This window comes from Macaca nemestrina, chromosome 12, assembly GCF_043159975.1.
Source record: "Macaca nemestrina isolate mMacNem1 chromosome 12, mMacNem.hap1, whole genome shotgun sequence".
Classification (NCBI taxonomy): domain Eukaryota; kingdom Metazoa; phylum Chordata; class Mammalia; order Primates; family Cercopithecidae; genus Macaca; species Macaca nemestrina.
Window position 1 is genome coordinate 33,675,375 of NC_092136.1, and position 21,214 is coordinate 33,696,588.

At 42.8% G+C, this 21,214-nt stretch overlaps 2 protein-coding genes across 27 annotated transcripts in view; one reads left to right on the forward strand and one right to left on the reverse strand.

Annotated features, from left to right (window-relative positions):
* The window catches only part of LOC105471502 (paired box 6), a 29,264-nt gene extending 14,364 nt beyond the window's left edge, over positions 1 to 14,900 (forward strand). For 11 of the 24 annotated variants that reach the window (XM_011723992.3, XM_071074923.1, XM_011723991.3 and 8 more), the window contains 9 exons: positions 762 to 892; positions 1,811 to 2,026; positions 2,727 to 2,892; positions 8,794 to 8,952; positions 9,442 to 9,524; positions 9,748 to 9,898; positions 9,997 to 10,112; positions 12,937 to 13,087; positions 13,784 to 13,905. In XM_011723992.3, the coding sequence (XP_011722294.1) occupies positions 762 to 892; positions 1,811 to 2,026; positions 2,727 to 2,892; positions 8,794 to 8,952; positions 9,442 to 9,524; positions 9,748 to 9,898; positions 9,997 to 10,112; positions 12,937 to 13,087; positions 13,784 to 13,869 (1,259 nt within the window). In that variant the 3' untranslated portion in view covers positions 13,870 to 13,905. Of the gene's footprint in view, positions 1 to 761; positions 893 to 1,674; positions 1,717 to 1,810; positions 2,027 to 2,726; positions 2,893 to 8,793; positions 8,953 to 9,441; positions 9,525 to 9,747; positions 9,899 to 9,996; positions 10,113 to 12,936; positions 13,088 to 13,783 lie in introns of all 24 variants that reach the window. The other 13 variants (XM_011723987.3, XM_011723986.3, XM_011723985.3 and 10 more) reach the window with 3 other exon arrangements.
* A 5,163-nt stretch (positions 14,901 to 20,063) lies between these two features.
* Positions 20,064 to 21,214, reverse strand: part of LOC105471492 (elongator acetyltransferase complex subunit 4) — a 252,628-nt gene continuing 251,477 nt past the window's right edge. For 2 of the 3 annotated variants that reach the window (XM_011723965.3, XM_011723966.3), the window contains exon 10: positions 20,064 to 20,453. In XM_011723965.3, coding sequence (XP_011722267.2) covers positions 20,322 to 20,453 — 132 coding nt within the window. In that variant the 3' untranslated portion in view covers positions 20,064 to 20,321. The remainder of the gene's footprint in view (positions 20,454 to 21,214) is intronic. The other variant, XR_003015872.2, reaches the window with a different exon arrangement.

Here is a 21,214-nt window from a genome sequence, read left to right on the forward strand (position 1 = left end):
CGGAAACCTGGACTGGGGTTCGCCAGCCACAGACTGGCTGCTCTGGTTCTTCTCTCCTCTTCCTTCTTCTGTTCTAACCGAACAAAACCAAACTCGGTGCTTGTGCCAGGCCTTGGCCAGTTTGGACTGTAATGCAAACATTTCTGGATTTTAGCTTCCAAGGGAGCACTCAAGGGCTGTAAGGTTTGCTATCACTGTTCCAACACTGCAGAGACCTTGAAGGTTAAGTGTGGGATCTGTAGAACCTATGGTTTGCGGTGACACTCAGAGGGGATCTTTGGGAGATTTGTAGAGCTGGTTCTTAGCGCTTTGTGGGTTCAGAGGCTGGCTGCAGTGTTTATGAAGAGGGGCAGTGGGCTGGGGACACTGCTGGGGTTATGGCGGTAGAGAGGTCCATGTGTTCTTGTTCCTTGGCATGTGTCTGACTCTGTTGCTGCTGCAGTCCAGTGGGCAAGGGCACGGCTGTTTGGGGCTGGGCTGCCCAATGTCTGGCATGGTTGGTTGTCCTGTTGTCCTTTTTTTTGATCGATAGCAGGAACCTGATCGCTGAGGTTGGCACAGGTTGGCAGGGGGATGAGGATGCATTGTGGTTGTCTCCTCCTCCTCCTCCTCTCTTTCTTCCTCTTCCCCTTCTTTTTCTCTTTCCTCTTCTTCCTGTTCTTGTTCTCCCTCATCTTCCTCTTCCTTCCTCTCCCTCTTCTTCCTCTTCATTCTGCTCTCCTCTCTTCTTTTCCCCTTTGCTCTCCTCTCCCTTTCCTCAGGTCACAGCGGAGTGAATCAGCTCGGTGGTGTTTTTGTCAACGGGCGTCCACTGCCGGACTCCACCCGGCAGAAGATTGTAGAGCTAGCTCACAGCGGGGCACGGCCGTGCGACATTTCCCGAATTCTGCAGGTGATCCTCCCGGCGCCGCCCCACTCGCCGCCCCCGCGGCCCTCCACTCTCAACGCCCTCTCTTCATTTCTTACTGTAAACGATGCTAATTATGGACCCCCCACCCTCACCCACCCCAGTCCCCAGTCCCCCACCCACTCCCCTGCCTTCCCACTTTTCCCTCTCCTTCCACCATCCTTCCCTATCTCTTTCAACCTGGGTTGAAACAGATAACTCATCTGCTTCAGAAAAATACAGTGTGTGGATTTTTTAAAAAAATCTTTCTCTTTTTATTTGGTAAAGACATTCATTGTGGGAACAGTTTATGAACTGCAATAAACTTAGTTATATAAATCGGCATAATTTCATTCTGCTCTCCCCAGCCCATGCTTACCTCAGATTTTGAGGTATTTGCTTATTCTTCATATTTATGAAGAATACATATTGATTTTAAAAGGCAAGTGCTATTTACTCCTCCCTAACTCATATTTACTCAGTTGGGCATTTTTTAAAGAAAAAGAAGTAAAAAATCAGGTTTTTTTAACCTTTGCTCTTTAAAACCTGGCACCACTTTAAGCAAGGTCAGCACAAAAATAAATTAATCTGACTTCGTTTTGATGCATCTTCAGGCAGTGTTTAAGAAAACAGTTTTTTTTAAAAACAACTTTTAAATTCTTTTTTTAGTTCAAACTGTTTGAAAGTATCATCATATTTGTAGTTTTTAGGGCTACAAATGTAATTTTAAGAAAAAAGCTCTCTACAGTAAGTTCTCATACCATTGAAGGTATATTTTTGTGTTATAGACCCATGCAGATGCAAAAGTCCAAGTGCTGGACAATCAAAACGTAAGCTTGTCATTGTTTAATGCATACTTAAACAATTTTATTTTTGTCTTGAAATTATTAATAATGTGGTTTTCTGTCCACTTCCCCTATGCAGGTGTCCAACGGATGTGTGAGTAAAATTCTGGGCAGGTATTACGAGACTGGCTCCATCAGACCCAGGGCAATCGGTGGTAGTAAACCGAGAGTAGCGACTCCAGAAGTTGTAAGCAAAATAGCCCAGTATAAGCGGGAGTGCCCGTCCATCTTTGCTTGGGAAATCCGAGACAGATTACTGTCCGAGGGGGTCTGTACCAACGATAACATACCAAGTGTAAGTTCATTGAGAACATCTGCCCTCCCTACCCTAAGCCCAAGGCTCTCTCCTCTTTACCTCCTCCCACCCTCTCTCTCCACTGTCTCTTAGTCTGTGTCCTCTCCCTGCTCCACATTTGTCTCCTTTGTACCTGGGGAAACAGAGAGGAATGCCCTGACCTTTCTTTGACTGTCTGGAAAATGGGAGTCAAGTGTGGGGAGTCGTTCACTTCATTTGCATGCTGCAAAACGGAGGGCGGAGGCACCAGGGAAAGGCACTTAAATCAAGAAGGAAAATGAGAACCAGATTGTAACTTCGTCCCAATCCACCTGCCAGAACTTTCCTTCAGGTGTCACACATCCATTTCCATCCTAATATTAAACAATATAATGAAAGAAAGCTTTACACCAAGTCTAAATATATTTTATTTTCGGGCAGTCTTTTAACAAAGCAAAGCGACCGTGTGAGTTAGGTCACCAGAGACACCAACCAATGGTGAAGGACCTCCTCCCCTCAATTCTCTATTCAACTCAATTTCCATGCCCAAAATGATAGCTATCATTTTTTCCACGATGTATCTGCAAATCCACTGTCCCGGGGTGGCTGGGAGCTTTTTAATGGGTTGAGAGTTGCTTTTTAAAGTGGTGGGTGAGCTGAGATGGGTGACTGTGTCTTCAGGAGACACTACCATTTGGTTTGATTTTGGTTTGATTTGCAGGTGTCATCAATAAACAGAGTTCTTCGCAACCTGGCTAGCGAAAAGCAACAGATGGGCGCAGACGGCATGTATGATAAACTAAGGATGTTGAACGGGCAGACCGGAAGCTGGGGCACCCGCCCTGGTTGGTATCCGGGGACTTCGGTGCCAGGGCAACCTACACAAGGTAAAACTCCAGCAGCCATCCACGCAGCTCTCCATATATGCAGCCCGTTGCCTGTCCCCTACTCTCCCAACCTTTTCCTCCCGAGGCTTCCATGCTTGGGGAATGTCATGGGTGAGACTGCATTTGAAGGCCTGGGACACATCGAGCATATTGTATGTAGGTGGTGTTTGTTGAACCATCTTGTTGGCCTGGGAATGTGAGGGTTGTGTATGTCAGGAGTGGTATGAAGGTGGCTGGGGTGTGTGTGTGTTTGTCGGCAGCACTGTGTGCATAAGAACGAGCTGCGTAGTGCACTATTCAAATCTGACATTAGAATGCAGGGAGAGCCCCCTTGTAGAAGTGTGACAGGTTAACACACTGACAGACTGCGAGGTAAACATAATTGTATCGTGTTGCTTTTTGCTGTAATTGACAAATTATGTGACTATGAGTAGGGTGCACATGAAAGGGTGAGCAAGGAGATGCAGGGCCGAATAGGGGTAGGAGCGTTAGAAGTGGTGGTCTCCCAACTAAAACCACCCCACTATCCTTGCCCCTCTGGGCCCCACTTTCTCACTCTCTGTGGGTGGCGACTATGTGGAAGTGGTGAGGTGAAGATACTGTGAACAGGACGGCGGGGTGCCGGGAGCTGCTCCGGTCTGGGAGGAGAGATGGGACCTGGAACACCCTAGGTTCTGTGAGAAGGGCTGGAGGAAGAGGAGCGGATGGGGGAGGAGGGTCAGTTGGCTTCCCCTCCGCCCCCCTCCACACCCCGAGGTAGTTTGGTCAAGAATAGGAAACAGTTTACTCCTAAGATTAATCGGTATTTGTTGTCCTCGTGACAAGGAGATAATATGCGGGATAATGGGACGTGGCGTCTCACTCCCGGGAGCACAACGGAGCCTGGGGGCTCGGGGCCGGGGGTGGCGCGCGGGACTGCGAGGAGGCTGCCGGCGCGTCCGTGCGCTCTCGAACCGGCTCCGGATGCCCGGCGCCTCCATGGAGTCGGGCGAGGGAAGGGAAAATCGGTAACAGTATGCGAAATATCTGGTACAAAGGATGCTTCTGTCACTCGCAAGAATTTGTTATGGGAACAATCCTGTCGCTCTGTAATTGCTCATTAGAGAACGTTTTGTTTCTCATTAAGGCGACATGAATAAGCGTCTAGTTGAAGGAGACAGCTGTAGAAATGTTCCACAAGAGACCTCTGGACACGATTCGGCACCAATTGCCAATTAGACATGTCAGTTTTAAGAGCAGAAAACAATATAGGACGGACACTGGGAAGATAGGGAGCAAAGCGCTCGCTTCTTGTTTCCCAGCGCGGCCGCTCGGCCGGCGGAGGCCTCCTGACGCGCGGGGCCCGGGCTCCCCTGGGCGACCCCGCCCGCGCGGGCCCCAAACCTGTCGCCTCCGCGAGCGCAGAGGGCCCCCAGGCCCGCTCCCGCCTCTGGTGAGACTAGCGATTGACCCCACAGAGTGTAGGCAACCCCACCCCTGCCTGACCTTTGAAACCGTAGGATTCCCACGTGTAGACACTGGACACACCCAAGTGATACCCGAACTTCGCACTCACGAGCGTCCACCCCTCCGCCCCCAGCAATCTGAGATCCTGGTGATCCCTCACCTGCCAAGAGTCTGGCCCACTTAGTCCCAGAAATCTTGGGGAGGGACGCAGGGCACGGTGGCCTAGGCCTGGGAGGGCTGAGCCCAGAGCCTCCACTCCCGGCTCTCCTCGGCGCGTGGGCTCCCACGAGCTTGGGGCGCCGGAGACACCCGCCTCGCGCTTCTTGGAGTTGGGACAGAAGCTGAGGACAGCAGCTTCCACCAGAGGTGGCGCCCAATTCGGGCGGATTTTCGTCCCCGGCAACCTGAGGGCGGGAAGCGAGTCTAACCGGCTGGGGTCCGCGGGTGATGGTTGGGGTCGGAGGTGGCGCTAGTCCAGGGGCTTTTCATTTGCTAGAAAATTCTGGGTCAACTGACAATCACCACCCCTCACCCTCAAGTGAGGTTTTTGGGGGGTGATTGTCACCTCAGGCACAGGATCCTCGTCCCTACTTGCGTGGGGAGGACACGTGGGCCAAACGAAGCACAGAGTTGCCGGTGTCGGGGTAGCGGGCACTGGTGGCGAGCCTCGCTTCACGTTCCCGGGGAATCTTCAGGCTTTTTGGCGCTAAGAGGATCGTCCTCCCTCCCTAGCCCCCTTTCCCAGCCCAGGAAGCCTTTCTTGGGTTTTAAAGAGTCCATTACTCCAAAAGCATAAGGCGGAGGTTAGGTCTCAGAGGGAGACAAATATGGTTTCCATCTGATCAACGCCATGAGGCAGTGAATAAAATCGCGACGACGTAGCCTGACAACAACAAGAGACAACTCTATCCAGCCCCAATTCTCCAGCGATTTGGTGGTTTTAGGGATCACGGAGACACTTTTTCTTATCTCCTCCCCTCACCCCACCCCCACCCCCCATAATACCCAGGCCCTCTGTAGGATTTAGTCAGCCTCTCTTTCAACAGATGCTACAATGTTTTGATCCGCGCTCCAGAGCTGAAAAGGTGCCGCAACCGGGTTGCTATCTTTTCTTGCTTGTTTTCCGCCTCACTGATTAAGACACTAAGAAACTAAGGAATGATTTTATTTCTCAGCGTGGCGCTCTCTCTCTCTCTCTCTCTCTCTCTCTGTCTCTCTGTCTCTGTCTCTGTCTCTGTCTCTCTCTCTTTCTCTCTCTGCTCCTTCCAGGAAACAAATCCTATCCCCATCGTCAGATGGTCCTGGGGCTGGGATAATGGGAGGCGCTTTCACTCGCCTTCTCACGGATTAGGCTGGAAGGTGAACTGCACCCATTGAAGGCCCCTGCTTTGAGCGTGGCTCCGAGGGGGCGCCTTTTAAAGAAGATATCTTAATTGTCCACCACTTAGGTTTATCGTGGGCGGGGGGGGGGGGGGGGGCGGGAATTCGAGATCCAACTTCTAGTTTTATTTTGTTAAAAGCTTTAAGAGTGGAAAGAGTGGAAGGCAAATCCACTAAAGTGGGGGGAAGGCACCCATTTTAAGTAAGAGCAGCCGCTAGGTCACTGCTTGGCTGCAAACAGTTGCCACTTCTAAAGTAAAGAACTGTCCCCGTGCCGCTCTCCCCGTGGGGTAGAGAAGGGATCCTACAGCGACGGGTTTCTTTTTGCTGTCATGTAATTCCAGTCCCCACTTCCCATCTTTTTTTTTTTTTTTCTTCCAGATTTAAAATTGAACTCTACTGTTCCTGCTGATTTTCTCCCTTAAGTGTCAGTTCTGGAGGCAGCACAGGGCCTGGCGGCTATCGCGTGCGTGCCTGTGTAACCCGTGTGTATGTTTGCGTGAGACAAAACACGGATAAGAATGTGAATCTCCATGTTTTAAAATTTAGAAAATGTCAAAGAGGCAAATGAGAGCAGAGCATGCTATCGGCGGGGGTCTTTGGAGGCAGATTCGGGCAACTTTGTTTAATTGGCGAGATCGCATGTGCCAGAAAAGGGACTGAGATGGGGCCCCCAGGAAGGCAGGGGCATGAGTGACCATGGGGAGATGGGCATTGTGTTCTCCTCAGTGCCCCCCACCCCATACCAGATGTGCACAGATTTTTGTCTGGTTTCCAAAAACAATAACCCTCTGGCCTTTCTAGTTGTCCAAAAGGAGCTATTTCCAGTCTTCTTGACCAAACCCGAAAATAAAGAGAGGTGGGGGTGGTCGCTTCATTTCTTCCCTTGAAAAACGCTTTGAAAAGTCCCGGAAACTTGGGGCGGTAAATTAGCACAGACGCTTGTGCCCGCACACGTGAGAGGAGCGCTTCTCCCTCAGCTAAGTTACCCTCCTCCACCCCCACCTTTCTGATGGAGTGCAAAGACCCAGAGTCCAACTGAGGCTCAGTTACTAATATTCTCTGTCCCTCATCTTCCTTTTCCTCTCTCTCCCACACTTGTTCGGCCCTCTTGTCTCTTTTTCCTCTTAGCATTCTTTTCTGTCCTTTTTTTCTTATACCTTTATGGCCTCTGTGTTTTTTGAGCCCTCTTTTTCCCTCCATCGCCCTCCGCTCTTCCCCCAATCCAGGCCCCCCAATCCTTCCCCCTTGCTTCCACCCCCACCGCTGGTTTCCATCCTGCCTCCCCTCCATCTCCCCTACGTAGGAACCTGGCCGTCGTCCCCGTCCACTCTCCCTGCCTCCCCCCATGCTGGGCCTTGGCCCCCCATCCACCCTCCATCCCCCCAGCCAAGCGCCCTAAATAGCACGGAGGCGCCCGCTCTTCGGACAGTGATTAATGATAGCAGAGCAGAGGGGTTAACACACTTCACTGAAAAGTCTGTTGACTGGGCTTCTTGTAACACAATGTGGCCCGCTGCACGCCTCAAGAGAATCCTTTTGTTGTCCGCGCTCATTGTAGCCTCAAAATTCTGCCCACGAAAGTTTGCCAACGCTCCTGCCCCAGGAGTTTAATAGTTTCCCTTACTCGCGGGGCATTGTGCAGCGCTGAAAAGCAGCCCCTCGCTATTCAAGTGTTGGTGGTCATCTCAATAGATCTCCAAGGGCCCATATGGTGGCCAGTGCCGATGAATCCGCCTGTTTAAATGGGGGAGAAAGTTGGGGTTTTAAAACATTTCAGAGTTCCTGAAAAGATCCCACTAGATCCTGTCACAATTCCCTGAACTCTTTGAAGGCACAGCCTATTGTCTCCTGGTTATAAATAATATTCCTGGCCAAGTCGATTCCCACCAAGGTGCTCCTAAGGACTCCTCCACCCCACCTCTGGCCAAGTTTTGAGGATAGGGAGGTGGGTAGCCCATGTTGGTATCCTTTGGGGGTCATTTCAGGACCCCAGACCCGGGACCCAGCCTGTAGTGGCCCTGGAGGCCCAGTCAGGGTTTAGAGAATCCTGCTTCCCTTCACACAGACTGTGGCTTACAGGCAAGGTGCAAGGCGGAAGAGCCAGCTAGCCCAAGTACACATCTTGCCCTCCAGGCAGCAAGGGAAAACAATAAAAGTTTCCCCCTGTATAAAGATAGAAATTACATTAAAAGTGGTGGAAATGCCCTAATTAAAAATGTACCACTTAAATGATATGCCAAAGATTCAGCTGCAGCATAGAATATTTAGCTAGTTAGTGAACTCTCTACTATTTCTTTTTAAAAATTACACGTTAAAAATTTAAAAGAAATCTTACTTTTCTCTGGTGCAACACATTACAAAGAATGGACAGTCCTTTTATCTAAATATAAAATTCCATTTTCAGCAATTATAGCCTGTTCTTGGTGATGATATAATTACAGCTGTGCTCGTAATAGGTGTCAAGGCGAAGCGCACTCATACAATAGTTGAATAAAACTGCAGAACAATGCGAGCACTTCTAAATTCACAACCTTTAAAATGAAATTGACTGTGCAGAATTCAAATAAAAACTAGATAAATATTTTTTTAAAAAGATTACAAGCTTGGTTTGGTTTCTTAATAGCATTTTCTACAAACCTATCAACATCTAATTGATTAGATAGGAATTACTGATTATAGATCAACTGAAATCTTGAGCATCACTCTTCTATTTTCCCAACACAGCCATAGGTAAAGAGATTCTGTAGGGAATGGAGTGAGGCATTTGGGGAGTTGGGGTTACTTATAAAAGATCATTTTAATTGGAAACTTCAGTGCTTATTTTTTCATTCAAGAAATGCCACTTAGTGTGTGTATTATAAAGTCTTGTCTTGATAAAAACAAAGAAAATGGCGGTCAGGTAACTAACATCACAAATGTCTTTTGTTAACAGAAGGCTGACAGTTACCTTGGGAATGTCTTGGTGAGGCTGTCAGGATACGATGCTCTTGGAATTTAAGACTGCACCAAGCCCCTTTTGGAGGCTCCGCGTTATTCCAAATTTCTCTTACCGTCCTATTCTTTTTGTTCCAGATGGCTGCCAGCAACAGGAAGGAGGGGGAGAGAATACCAACTCCATCAGTTCCAACGGAGAAGATTCAGATGAGGCTCAAATGCGACTTCAGCTGAAGCGGAAGCTGCAAAGAAATAGAACATCCTTTACCCAAGAGCAAATTGAGGCCCTGGAGAAAGGTGATAGAGTTTTTCAAAGTAGAGAAGCAGTAAATCAAAGTAAATGCCACATCTTCAGTACAAAGAGCTAAATTTAGCCAGGGCCCTTTGCATAGAGGACTGAAAAGGTTTCTTTTTTCTTTTTATTTCTCTGGGCATCTTTTCAGTGTGTGTGTGTGTGTGTGTGTGTGTGTGTGTGTGTGTGTGTGTGTGTGTCTGTTTCTTCTTTTCATCTACCAGTAATTCAAATACTAAATGTCTGGCTTACAAGGAAAAACGATGATTTGGCTATTTCGGGCCACAGAAAGGTCATTGAATGTCATTCCAAAGAAAATTTAACTTAGTTCTGGTGGGAAAGTTCTTCCAAGTACAGTCAACACTAGAAGCATTTTAAAGGGAATTGGTTGGAGGTAATGGGAGCGGGGAGGTGGGAATCAGCTTGATCCACAGTTTGGTTAACATATTTTGTGTAGTTCTGGCACAATATGGAAAATCAACTTACTCTTTCAGAGTTTGAGAGAACCCATTATCCAGATGTGTTTGCCCGAGAAAGACTAGCAGCCAAAATAGATCTACCTGAAGCAAGAATACAGGTACCCAGGGACTGTGCAGTTTCACACTTTGCGATTCATACCATTTGTTTTTCTTAGAGACAGAGGTGCTTGTACAGAGCACTAATCATTTATAGGACTAATAACAGGTTCAGTCTGTGAAATGCTCTGCTGCCATGGGCATGGGGAGGGCAGTAGTGGAGGTGCCGAGGTGGGGCTGGGCTCCATGTAGACACGGTGCTAACCTGTCCCATCTGATTTCCAGGTATGGTTTTCTAATCGAAGGGCCAAATGGAGAAGAGAAGAAAAACTGAGGAATCAGAGAAGACAGGCCAGCAACACACCTAGTCATATTCCTATCAGCAGTAGTTTCAGCACCAGTGTCTACCAACCAATTCCACAACCCACCACACCTGGTAATTTGAAATACTAATACTATGAATCGATGTCTTTAAACCTATTTGCTCGGGGCTCTGACTCTCACCCTGACTACTGTCATTTCTCTTGCCCTCAGTTTCCTCCTTCACATCTGGCTCCATGTTGGGCCGAACAGACACAGCCCTCACAAACACCTACAGCGCTCTGCCGCCTATGCCCAGCTTCACCATGGCAAATAACCTGCCTATGCAAGTAAGTGCGGCTGGTGGTGGCCTGCATAATCCAGGCCCCAGAGAAGTGAGGAGTGGCTCAGGGCCTGCGGACCTCGTTGGCTGTGTCTGCGCCCATGGGAGCTTTTCGCACTACAGTGATTGGTTTGACCAGTCAAGTCGGAGACAGTCAATCCCATCTCTTTTAAGTGATTGACTCATTGATTCATGCCCCACCCCCCCAAAAAAAAATCTGTCCAGTTTTGTCAGGTTAACCTGCCTCTTATCATATTGTCTAGCTTGATAATATTGGGTGGTAGTGGGGCATGTTTTTGGGTACCAGTGAGACAGTCAATCCAATCTCTTTTAAGTGATTGACTCATTAATTCATGCCCTAAAAAAATTAGTAATAAAAATCTGTCCAGTTTTGTCAAGTTGATCTGCCTTTTATTATTTTATTATACTGTTAACTTGATAATGTTGGGTGGTGGTGGGGCATATTTCGGATACTAGGGAGCCTTGTACCAGAAAATGGAAATAATGCTGGCACATTATCAGATAGCGGGAGATTAGTAGTTTAAAATTTGGGTTTATATTATTGTGTTTGTATGCTAAATATATAATCTATGCATGCATTTGGGGCATTACTTAGGGTATATGTGATAAACCAGTGAGAGAGAAAAAAAGGGTTCGGAAATGGGATTCATATTTACATGGTGAGATATACATAACATAATGAGAATGCTAGTTTTCTGTCTATATCTACAATAAGAAATGGCATAGCAGGTGTTTGCTGGAAATGTAGTGTGTCTTTGCCGTGAATGGTGTGATGAGTTTGTGGCCCTCCTAGCTGCCTGGGAAGCTTGATGCTATTCACTTGGTATGACAGCCTGCCTCTCCTCTTAGTTCTGTCCCAAATATCTATTAGCCCCTGATTTAGAGGCTCTGCACTAGGTTCACCCTTTATGATGTAAGTTGGATAAGGCAGATGGTTTGTACTAAACCTTTGTTGCTGGATGGATTCTTGATAGGAAAAATGTCTTCTGGTAGGCCTTTCCCAGTGGTTTTCCTAGAACTCCTGTTTGTGCAACAACTAGAGATATTACATGGTATGATACTGGCCAGCGTGAGCCTCTGCTGGAAACAGTTCTGGGGCTACACTGGTTGTTTATTCTCCACTGAACTTTTTTGCTGGATTTCAGATCCAAATAACAGCAAAATAAATGTTTCACAGTCTTCAGACTAATATAGGAGCAGCTAGATAAGCAACTTCAGAAGAATTATTCACATGTTTATTTTTATTGCATCTGGATATTATTGGCCATAGTGCAATTGATGTAAATTAAGGGATTAACAGCCCATTAGTTGGTGTTGCTATAACCGCACTGGAATTTTCCAGAAGTCAGGTTGCCTAGAGGAAGTCATTGCAGGAATTAGAAACAAATGCAAGCTGAAATTCTGGCAGGGCCCTCAAGGCCTGTTTGCCTCTTTGAACTTGATGTTAGTAGTCATCATCTGACTTTAATAAGGCCACAGAGTGTCTTGTTCAGTTTCATATATTATAACAACCTCCAGGTTTCTGTGAAGATAGCAAAATGTGTATGAGAAAATAATAAGATGTACAAGTAGATGCTGCCATTATATTAGGGCTGTTTCCACATACAGACCGGTGTGGGGAATCAATCTATTTCAAACACTGACTTTTAAAAATTACATAATTTATATAATTCAAAAAGTACATGTATTCATTAAGCATAAAGAAAATCAAAATCATTAATAACTTTACTCTTCAGAGAAAACTACTCTTTGAATTTTGGAGTGGGTGAGCCGGTTTGTCTAGCCGTTTATTCATTCTCTTGACCAAAATCATCATTTTACAAATGGTGGATGTCTTCCTCTGGACCTTCTCTGATATGCTTCCCTCTCTGAGAATATGGATCTTGGAAATTAAACATTTCTCCAGTTTGCAGAGAAGAAAAATGATAGTATACTGTACTATCATCTGACTTGCTTGTTCCTGACACACTTCTTTTAATTCATCCCGTTCGCTGCCGTGTGTAGTACCATGAGAGCTCGTGAGGCGTTTCGTTAGGAGAAAGGTTCACCTCCTCAGTGCTGCCGTTCTGAACAGTTCGAGGGCAGCAACAGTTTTCTGGTTATAAGTCAGTCTGGGCTTTTGAGTCTGTTAGAAAGTCATGGTTAATTCTCAGGATGGAGGTGGGTTACATTTACTAACTCGATCTGGGGTTTGGGTCTATTAGGAAATCGTGGTTAATTCTCAGGATGGGGGTGGGATATATTTTCTAACACTTCTGATCACTTTAACTTGGGGTCATTACAGATCTGCTTCTTCAAATAATCTTTAATCCCATGAGTCTGGCTGTGAAAGGTTCCCAAGGTCCCTGAACCATACTTTACTGAGAGCTCCTCCCACTGCTCCCTGTCCCAAAGCTTGAGATGTGGGCTTTGGGGGTCACAGCGTTCCCAAATAAATCCAGATTTACAGGGAGAGGGGGGATGTGTTTTGATGAAGGTCCTCATGCAATAGGTTCTTCAAAGATGCCAGCAGAGGTTAGAGACAAAAATCCCATTAATTTATGGATAGTGGCAACCATGGAGCTGGACAGTTGTCAGAACCTACTGTGCTTTAGAAGCTTGATACATAGGCAACTTTCTTCTAGCTGTGGCCCGTGGAAGGACTAGCTCGAGGCCCAATCTTAGATTTATCATATGGAATTCCAGTACTTCATGTGAAGGCATCTTTAATGATCAGACTTGTTGCCAGAGTTCCTCGGGAGGAGGGAGCCTGGGGCTGTGGCTGTGTGATGTGTTCCTCAGTAACCACAGGTTTGCCTCTCTCCTCACAGCCCCCAGTCCCCAGCCAGACCTCCTCATACTCCTGCATGCTGCCCACCAGCCCTTCGGTGAATGGGCGGAGTTATGATACCTACACCCCCCCACATATGCAGACACACATGAACAGTCAGCCAATGGGCACCTCGGGCACCACTTCAACAGGTGAGCCACTGCTTTCTGCGGGCTGTACAGAGGTGGCCTGTACAGTTTCTTTTACTAGGTGATCTCTCGTCACTAGAAGTCTACCCAAACAGAATCTCCTGGTCCTGTGGGAGGTTGTGTTTAACTCTTTGCTGTCCGTGTCCCTGGGGGATGGGGATTGAAAAAGGAAATTCAGTTAAGCTAATTAGTAACTTTACACCATATGCAAAAACTGAAATTGTTTTTCCTGAATTTGGTCACCAAAGTTGTGTATGAAGACAAGGCCTGAGACTGCAAGTTTTCTGAGGACAGATTATTAGACCATGCTCAGTAGGGGGCCCACTGAGCTGTAGGTGCGTGCTTGTTGAAATGCTTCTTGCCCTCGTATCTCCCCTAGACCTTTCGCTGCAAATAAAAAGTGACACATTGGTTTTCCAGAGATAGATTTATTGTAAAAGTTCCAACCATGCAAACAAACGGAGGATTTTTTTCTTTTCTTATGGATTGGCAGGCAGGTACTTGGGATCCAACAGGTATATATAAACATGTTGTCTAGTTTCTGAAGGTGCTACTTTTATTTGTAACAATGGAAGCATTTTTTAATACAGTAAAAAATGTTAGAAAGTATTAGTTTTTTTTGTAAACCCATAAATTTGTATTCCATGTCTGTTTCTCAAAGGGAATATCTACATGGCTATTTCTTTCATCCACTTCTAGGACTCATTTCCCCTGGTGTGTCAGTTCCAGTTCAAGTTCCCGGAAGTGAACCTGATATGTCTCAATACTGGCCAAGATTACAGTAAAAAAAAAAAAAAAAAAAAAAAAAAAAGGAAAGGAAATATTGTGTTACTTCAGTCAGTGACTATGGGGACACAACAATTGAGCTTTCAGAAAAGAAAGAAAAATGGCTGTTAGAGGCGCTTCAGTTCTACAACTGTGTCCTGTATTGTACCATTGGGGAAGGAATGGACTTGAAACAAGGACCTTTGTATACAGAAGGCACGATATCAGTTGGAACAAATCTTCATTTTGGTATCCAAACTTTTATTCATTTTGGTGTATTATTTGTAAATGGGCATTTGTATGTTATAATGAAAAAAAAGAACAATGTAGACTGGATGGATGTTTGATCTGTGTTGGTCATGAAGTTGTTTTTTTTAAAAAAAGAAAACCATGATCAACAAGCTTTGCCATGAATTTAAGAGTTTTATCAAGATATATCGAATACTTCTACCCATCTGTTCATAGTTTATGGACTGATGTTCCAAGTTTGTATCATTCCTTTGCATATAATTAAACCTGGAACAACATGCACTAGATTTATGTCAGAAATATCTGTTGGTTTTCCAAAGGTTGTTAACAGATGAAGTTTATGTGCAAAAAAGGGTAAGATATAAATTCAAGGAAGAAAAAAAGTTGATAGCTAAAAGGTAGAGTGTGTCTTCGATATAATCCAATTTGTTTTTTGTCAAAATGTAAGTATTTGTCTTCCCTAGAAATCCTCAGAATGATTTCTATAATAAAGTTAATTTCATTTATATTTGACAAGAATACTCTATAGATGTTTTATACACATTTTCATGCAATCATACGTTTCTTTTTTGGCCAGCAAAAGTTAATTGTTCTTAGATATAGTTGTATTACTGTTCACGGTCCAATCATTTTGTGCATCTAGAATTCATTCCTAATCAATTAAAAGTGCTTGCAAGAGTTTTAAACTTAAGTGTTTTGAACTTGTTCACAACTACATATCAAAATTAACCATTGTTGATTGTAAAAAACCATGCCAAAGCCTTTGTATTTCCTTTATTATACAATTTTCTTTTTAACCTTATAGTGTGGTGTTACAAATTTTATTTCCATGTTAGATCAACATTCTAAACCAATGGTTACTTTCATACACACTCTGTTTTACATCCTGATGATCTTTAAAAAATAATTCTTATAGATATCATAAATCAAAAACGTGTTAGAAAAAATCCCACTTATAGCTGGGTGTAGATCTGTGCCCATTTATACCCACAACATATATACGAAATGGTAACATTTCCCAGTTAGCCATTTAATTCAAAAGCTCAAAGTCTAGAAATAATATAAAAATGCAACAAGCTATTAGCTAGGAATTGTTTTTTGAATTAGGACTGGCATTTTCAATCTGGGCAGATTTCCATTGTCAGCCTGTTTCAACAATGATTTCACTGAAGTATATTCAAAAGTAGATTTCTTAAAGGAGACTTTCTGAAAGCTGTTGCCTTTTTCAAATAGGCCCTCTCCCTTTTCTGTCTCCCTCCCCTTTGCACAAGAGGCATCATTTCCCATTGAACCACTACAGCTGTTCCCATTTGAATCTTGCTTTCTGTGCGGTTGTGGATGGTTGGAGGGTGGAGGGGGGATGTTGCATGTCAAGGAATAATGAGCACAGACACATCAACAGACAACAACAAAGCAGACTGTGACTGGCCGGTGGGAATTAAAGGCCTTCAGTCATTGGCAGCTTAAGCCAAACATTCCCAAATCTATGAAGCAGGGCCCATTGTTGGTCAGTTGTTATTTGCAATGAAGCACAGATCTGATCATGTTTAAAGTGGAGGCACGCAGGGCAGGAGTGCTTGAGCCCAAGCAAAGGATGGAAAAAAATAAGCCTTTGTTGGGTAAAAAAGGCCTGTCTGAGACTTTTATTTGTTCTGTGCAACATATAAGTCAATACAGATAAGTCTTCCCCTGCAAACTTCAGTAAAAAGCCTGGGGGTTCTGGCAGTCTAGATTAAAATGCTTGCACATGCGGAAACCTCTGGGGACAAAGACACACTTCTACTGAATTCTACTCTGCTTTAAAAAAAACCCCAAAAGCAAATGATCAGAAATATAGAAATTAATGGAAGGATTTAAACATGACCTTCTAGTTCAGTATCTACTGTTTTTTAGTTAAGGAATTACTTGTGAACAGATAATTGAGATTTATCGCTCTGGCATGAAACATACTACTAATTTTATGCCACCAGAGTCGCTGCACATTTGGAGACACCTTCCTAAGTTGACTGCAGTTTTTGAATGTGTGCATGTAGTTTTGTTCAGTGTCAGCCTGCACTGCACAGCGGCACATTTCTGCAGGGGAGTGCGCACACGTATGCACTGGTGGTACAATTGCCCGTGCAGACATTTCTACCTCCCGACATTTTGCAGCCTACATTCCCCAAGGGCCGTGTGCTGAGGGAACTGTCAGAGAAGGGCTATGTGGGAGTGCATGCCACAGCTGCTGGCTGGCTTCTTCCTTCTCACTGGCTGTAACTTCCACCAGGGTCAGGCAGCCAGTTCTGGCCCACGGTTCTGTTGTGTAGAGAGCAGAGACTTTGGAGACCTGGGTGTGGCACGCCAGGTGCAAGAGGTGGGAATGGGAGAAAAGGAGTGATGTGGGAGCGGAGGGTATGTACGCACTTGGGCACGTATATGTGTGTTCTGAGGGTCAGGATTGCCAGGGCAAAGTGGCACAGTCTGGTATGAGTCTGAAGAAGCGGCTGCTCAGCTGCAGAAGCCCTCTGATCCAGCAGGATGGGAACGGCTGCCTTGCCTTCTGCCCACACCCTAGGGTCATGAATTGTCCCTCCAAACAGAGCTCCAGGCACTCTCTCGGGGACAGCATGCCAGGCACTGTGTGGTAGCAGTGCCTGGGAGTTGGCAACTTTTACTCATGGTTGAAATAATTTATTTTTATTATTTATTTAATGATACATATATTTATATATTTATCAATGGGGTATCTGCAGGGATGTTTTGATGCCATCTTCCAGGATGGAGATTATTTGTGAAGATCTCAGTAGACTCACAGGACTAAAAGCCTAAAATTTTTCTCCAAACTTGACGGACTTGGGAAAACCAAGTGAACAGAATAAGAGCTGAATGCTTTAAGTAATAAACATTCAAACTGCTCTAAGTAAAAAAATGCATTTTACTGCAATGAATTTCCAGAATATTTCCCCCCCAAAGCTATGCCTCCTAACCTTTAAATGGTAAACAACTGGTTTCTTGATACAGCTCACTGACATTTCTTCCTTCTATTGTCACTAGGTTTCCTAAGATTCACTTACACAGTATTATTTTAAGATTCAGCTTTGTTCTGTGAATGTTTGTCATCTTAGGATTGTGTCTATATTCCTTTGCTTATTTCTTTTTACTCTAGGCCTCTCATATTAGTAAGATTAAAAAAAGCCTTTTCTTCTCTGTATGTTTGGCTCACCAAGGCCAAATATATATTCTTCTCTTTTTCATTTCTCAAGAATAAACCTCATCTGCTTTTTTGTTTTTCTGTGTTTTGGCTTGGTACTAAATGACTCAACTGCTCAGTTTTAAAGTTCAAAGTTTAAGTACTTAGGGTTAGTACTGCTTATTTCAATAATGTTGATGGTGACTATCTTTGGAAAGCAGTAACACACTGTCTTAGAAATGACATTAATAATGGGCTTAAACAAATGAATAGGGGGGTCACCCCAGTCTCCTTTTGTATGCCCATGTGTGTCTGATTTGTTAAAATTAAAAGATGGACAGGGAATTGATTGCAGAATGTCGCTTCCTTCTAAAGTAGTTTTATTTTGTCTACTGTTAGTATTTAAAGATCCTGGAGATGGACATAAGGAATAAATGGAAGAGAAAAGTAGATATTGTCTGGTGGCTACCAGAAGGAAATTCAAAAAGTCTTAGAACCCTAGCGCCTGAGCAAACTGCAGTAGTCAAAATACTTACCTCATGTTAAAGAAAGGCAAATCTAGTGTAAGAAATGAATACCATATAGTGTTTTGAAATTCATATACTAGAAACACTGAAAAGATATCATTTCAGATACTATGTTTGGCATTGTTCTTAAGTATTTATATCTTTGAGTCAAGCTGATAATTTTAAAAAACCTGTTAATGGAGTGTATATTTCATAATGTATCAAAATGGTGTCTATACCTACAGTAGCACTATTGAAGAGCGATATATTTATGTAGTAAGTTATTAACATAATGAGTAACAATATGCTATTGTTATTAAACATAATGAGTAACAAATAATGTTTCCAGAAGAAAGGAAAACACATTTTCAGAGTGGGTTTTTATCAGAGGAAGACAAAAATATATACCCCTCTTCAGTAGCTTATTTTTACAAAGCCTGCCCAGAAAAACAAAGCACTTGGATATGACTTTTGGAAGCCCAGGTACTCTTATTATTCAAAATGCACTTTTACTGAGTTTGAAAAGTTTCTTTTATATTGAAAATAAGGGTTCAAATATGTATATTCAATTTTTATAGTATTTATCTATTTGCAAAGCATATATTAACTAGTAATTGGCTGTTAATTTTATAGACATGGTAGCCAGGGAAGTAAATCAATGACCTATTAAGTATTTTGACAAGCAATTTGCATATCTGATGACCTCACATCTCTTTTTCAGAGAGTCATATGCTATGTAATTGTTCCATTGTGTGTTTGTATAAAATGAATCAACATGGTAAGAAAAAGGTTAGAGTTATTAAAATAATAACCTGACTAAAATACTCATTTGAATTTATTCAGAATGTTCATAATGCTTTCAAAGGACATAGCAGAGCTTTTGTGGAGTATCCGCACAACATTATTATCTATGGACTAAATCAATTTTCTGAAGTTGCTTTAAAATTTAAAAGCACCTTTGCTTAATATAAAAGCCCTTTAATTTTAACTGACAGATCAATTCTGAAACTTTATTTTGAAAAGAAAATGGGGAAGAATTTGTGTCTTTAGAATTAAAAGAAATGAAAAAAATAAACCAGACATTCTAAAAAAATAGAATAAGAAACCTGATTTTTAGTACTAATGAAATAGCGGGTGACAAAATAGTTGTCTTTTTGATTTTGATCACAAAAAATAAACTGGTAGTGACAGGATATGATGGAGAGATTTGACATCCTGGCAAATCACTGTCATTGATTCAATTATTCTAATTCTGAATAAAAGCTGTATACAGTATGTGTTTATGCTACAGTGGGTTTTTTTAAGTGACTGACATTCATCATATTGGTTAGACAGTTTTAAAAACCTAGTCTTTGTTTTCTACAATGTTGTCAAGAACAAATAAAGTATAATTTGTGGTATATTAAAAGCAAGCTGCTTAAAAATGCTAGTTATAAGTGCTTCAAAATATTCGAATACATTTGAAAATGTATTTTGGAAATTCAGTTTCTCCCAATGGATGTTAAACACCTTTTAAAAAAATCAAGACTCTTAAATATGCAAGTTACTTTTTAACTTTCATTTTTTATCTATTATCTGTCAAAAGCTTTGAGAATATGGAATTATAATTAAAACACCTAGTGTTTTATATGAAAACTGGTTCAATATGCTATACGCCCCCAAAGACGTATTTATATGGTTAGAAATTTACACACTCAACCGATGTTCATAATTAACAAAAGGTTTATGTGATGCAATGAAAATGTGAGTTAGTTTCATTTTTTCACTCTGTCTCAGACCTATGTTCTGTAAAATCTCTCAACAAGCTTCAGTATGTTTTTCTCCTGGTATCGTAGCATTAATGTAGCTGTCAGTTTGAATTTCAATCCTGAATGATGCCTGTTGACATAATTTCATAGTACTGACTTCAATTGTTTAGGATTACTAAACTAAAGACCATCCACTTCTTTTTTCTATGTTTCCTATCATTCAAGTTCTTTATATTTAATAACTACTATGGTAGACTAATTATCTTTAATGGAGTCTAAATCCCCAAATATTATTTTGTCTTTATCAATTTAATAACCAGATACATAAATGCAAATTTATTTTATATATTAGCAAACACATTTTCATTACAAAAACTTAGCATTTTTGGTGGCAAGTGACTGTTTCTGAAATAAAGAGAAAATATGTTTTCATATACAATCTTGAATTTCATCATGTTTTGTATGCTACCTGCTGTGACATGCACATTACCATGACACTAAATGCCTTAGTACATGGACACGAATGACCACTGTCAGGCATCTTGAGATTTTTGACATTTTTTGGTGTTTATTTAAAAATAAAATTATTTTCTCTATAGCATGAAGGAAAAATTGAAAAGTATTTCTGCTGTGTTACTTCTGTAAAAAGTTAAAAAATGAGAAATGGTGGCTCCATTTTACAATCCTGTGTTTTTCAAGGAGTGGAGGGTCAAATTGTTAAGAAAAATATTTACATAAGCTATTAGCAATCATAATTAGAGTGTCATAGAATTCTGCATGCAACGGCTAAAGAGGAATCCCTAGAAGTCCAGGTGCTTCTTGCCTCCGGCCATCATGCCACAGCCTGGGCCCAGCCGCTTGGTGGATTCTGCCAGATCCTGTTTGCTTGAGCGGCTCACTGTGTCTGACAAGTCTGGAGGCAAATGCAGTCGCTATAGCAGAAGATTTCAGGAGAAGAAAAAGAGAAGAAAAAAATTAATTTTGCTTTGGCTAGCATACTCCAGAATACAATATTATGCTCTGTTGATTAGCATTTAGTCTTGCATATAAAATTCCTGCTAAAACAATTCTTCAGACTGAATTCCAGTATAATCACCTCCTGTTCCTACTGGATTTTACAAATTACAGCCATTACAGAAACTGTACAGGAACCTTAGTGGAACATTTTCAGTGTCCAAACCAAAATGTATTAAGATCTTTTCTCATGAGGTAGAAGTGAACACATGTAAACACATAAATAACAGCATCGTTGGAAATACCGCATAAATAACGGCAGGTGTCTTTTTTCTTTTTGGCTTTGTTTTGTTTTGCCAGGGCTCCAACATGCAATTTTTAAGGTCAAATGTAGCTTTTCAGCAATTATAGATTCCCATGAATACTTGTTTGTCTTTGTCTATTAGCTGACCTGACGATTCTTTTTCAAGGTTATACTTTCTCTAGGAACTTAAAATTTTCACAGAAATATTGACAACATAAAAAAATGATACCAACCAAAGGGCCAATTTTTTTATATGTTCAGGTAAGTCAGCCGTAGCATCTATTACGGGTCTTGGTAAGTTTGTTTCTATGCATAATGCTGGGTCATGTTTTCAAAAGTACAGCGTTGCTCTGAACACCCTCCCAACCCCCGCCCATCCCAACTGTTTTTCTGCAGATACAGGCTGATTTAAACTTACTACAGCAACTGACCACA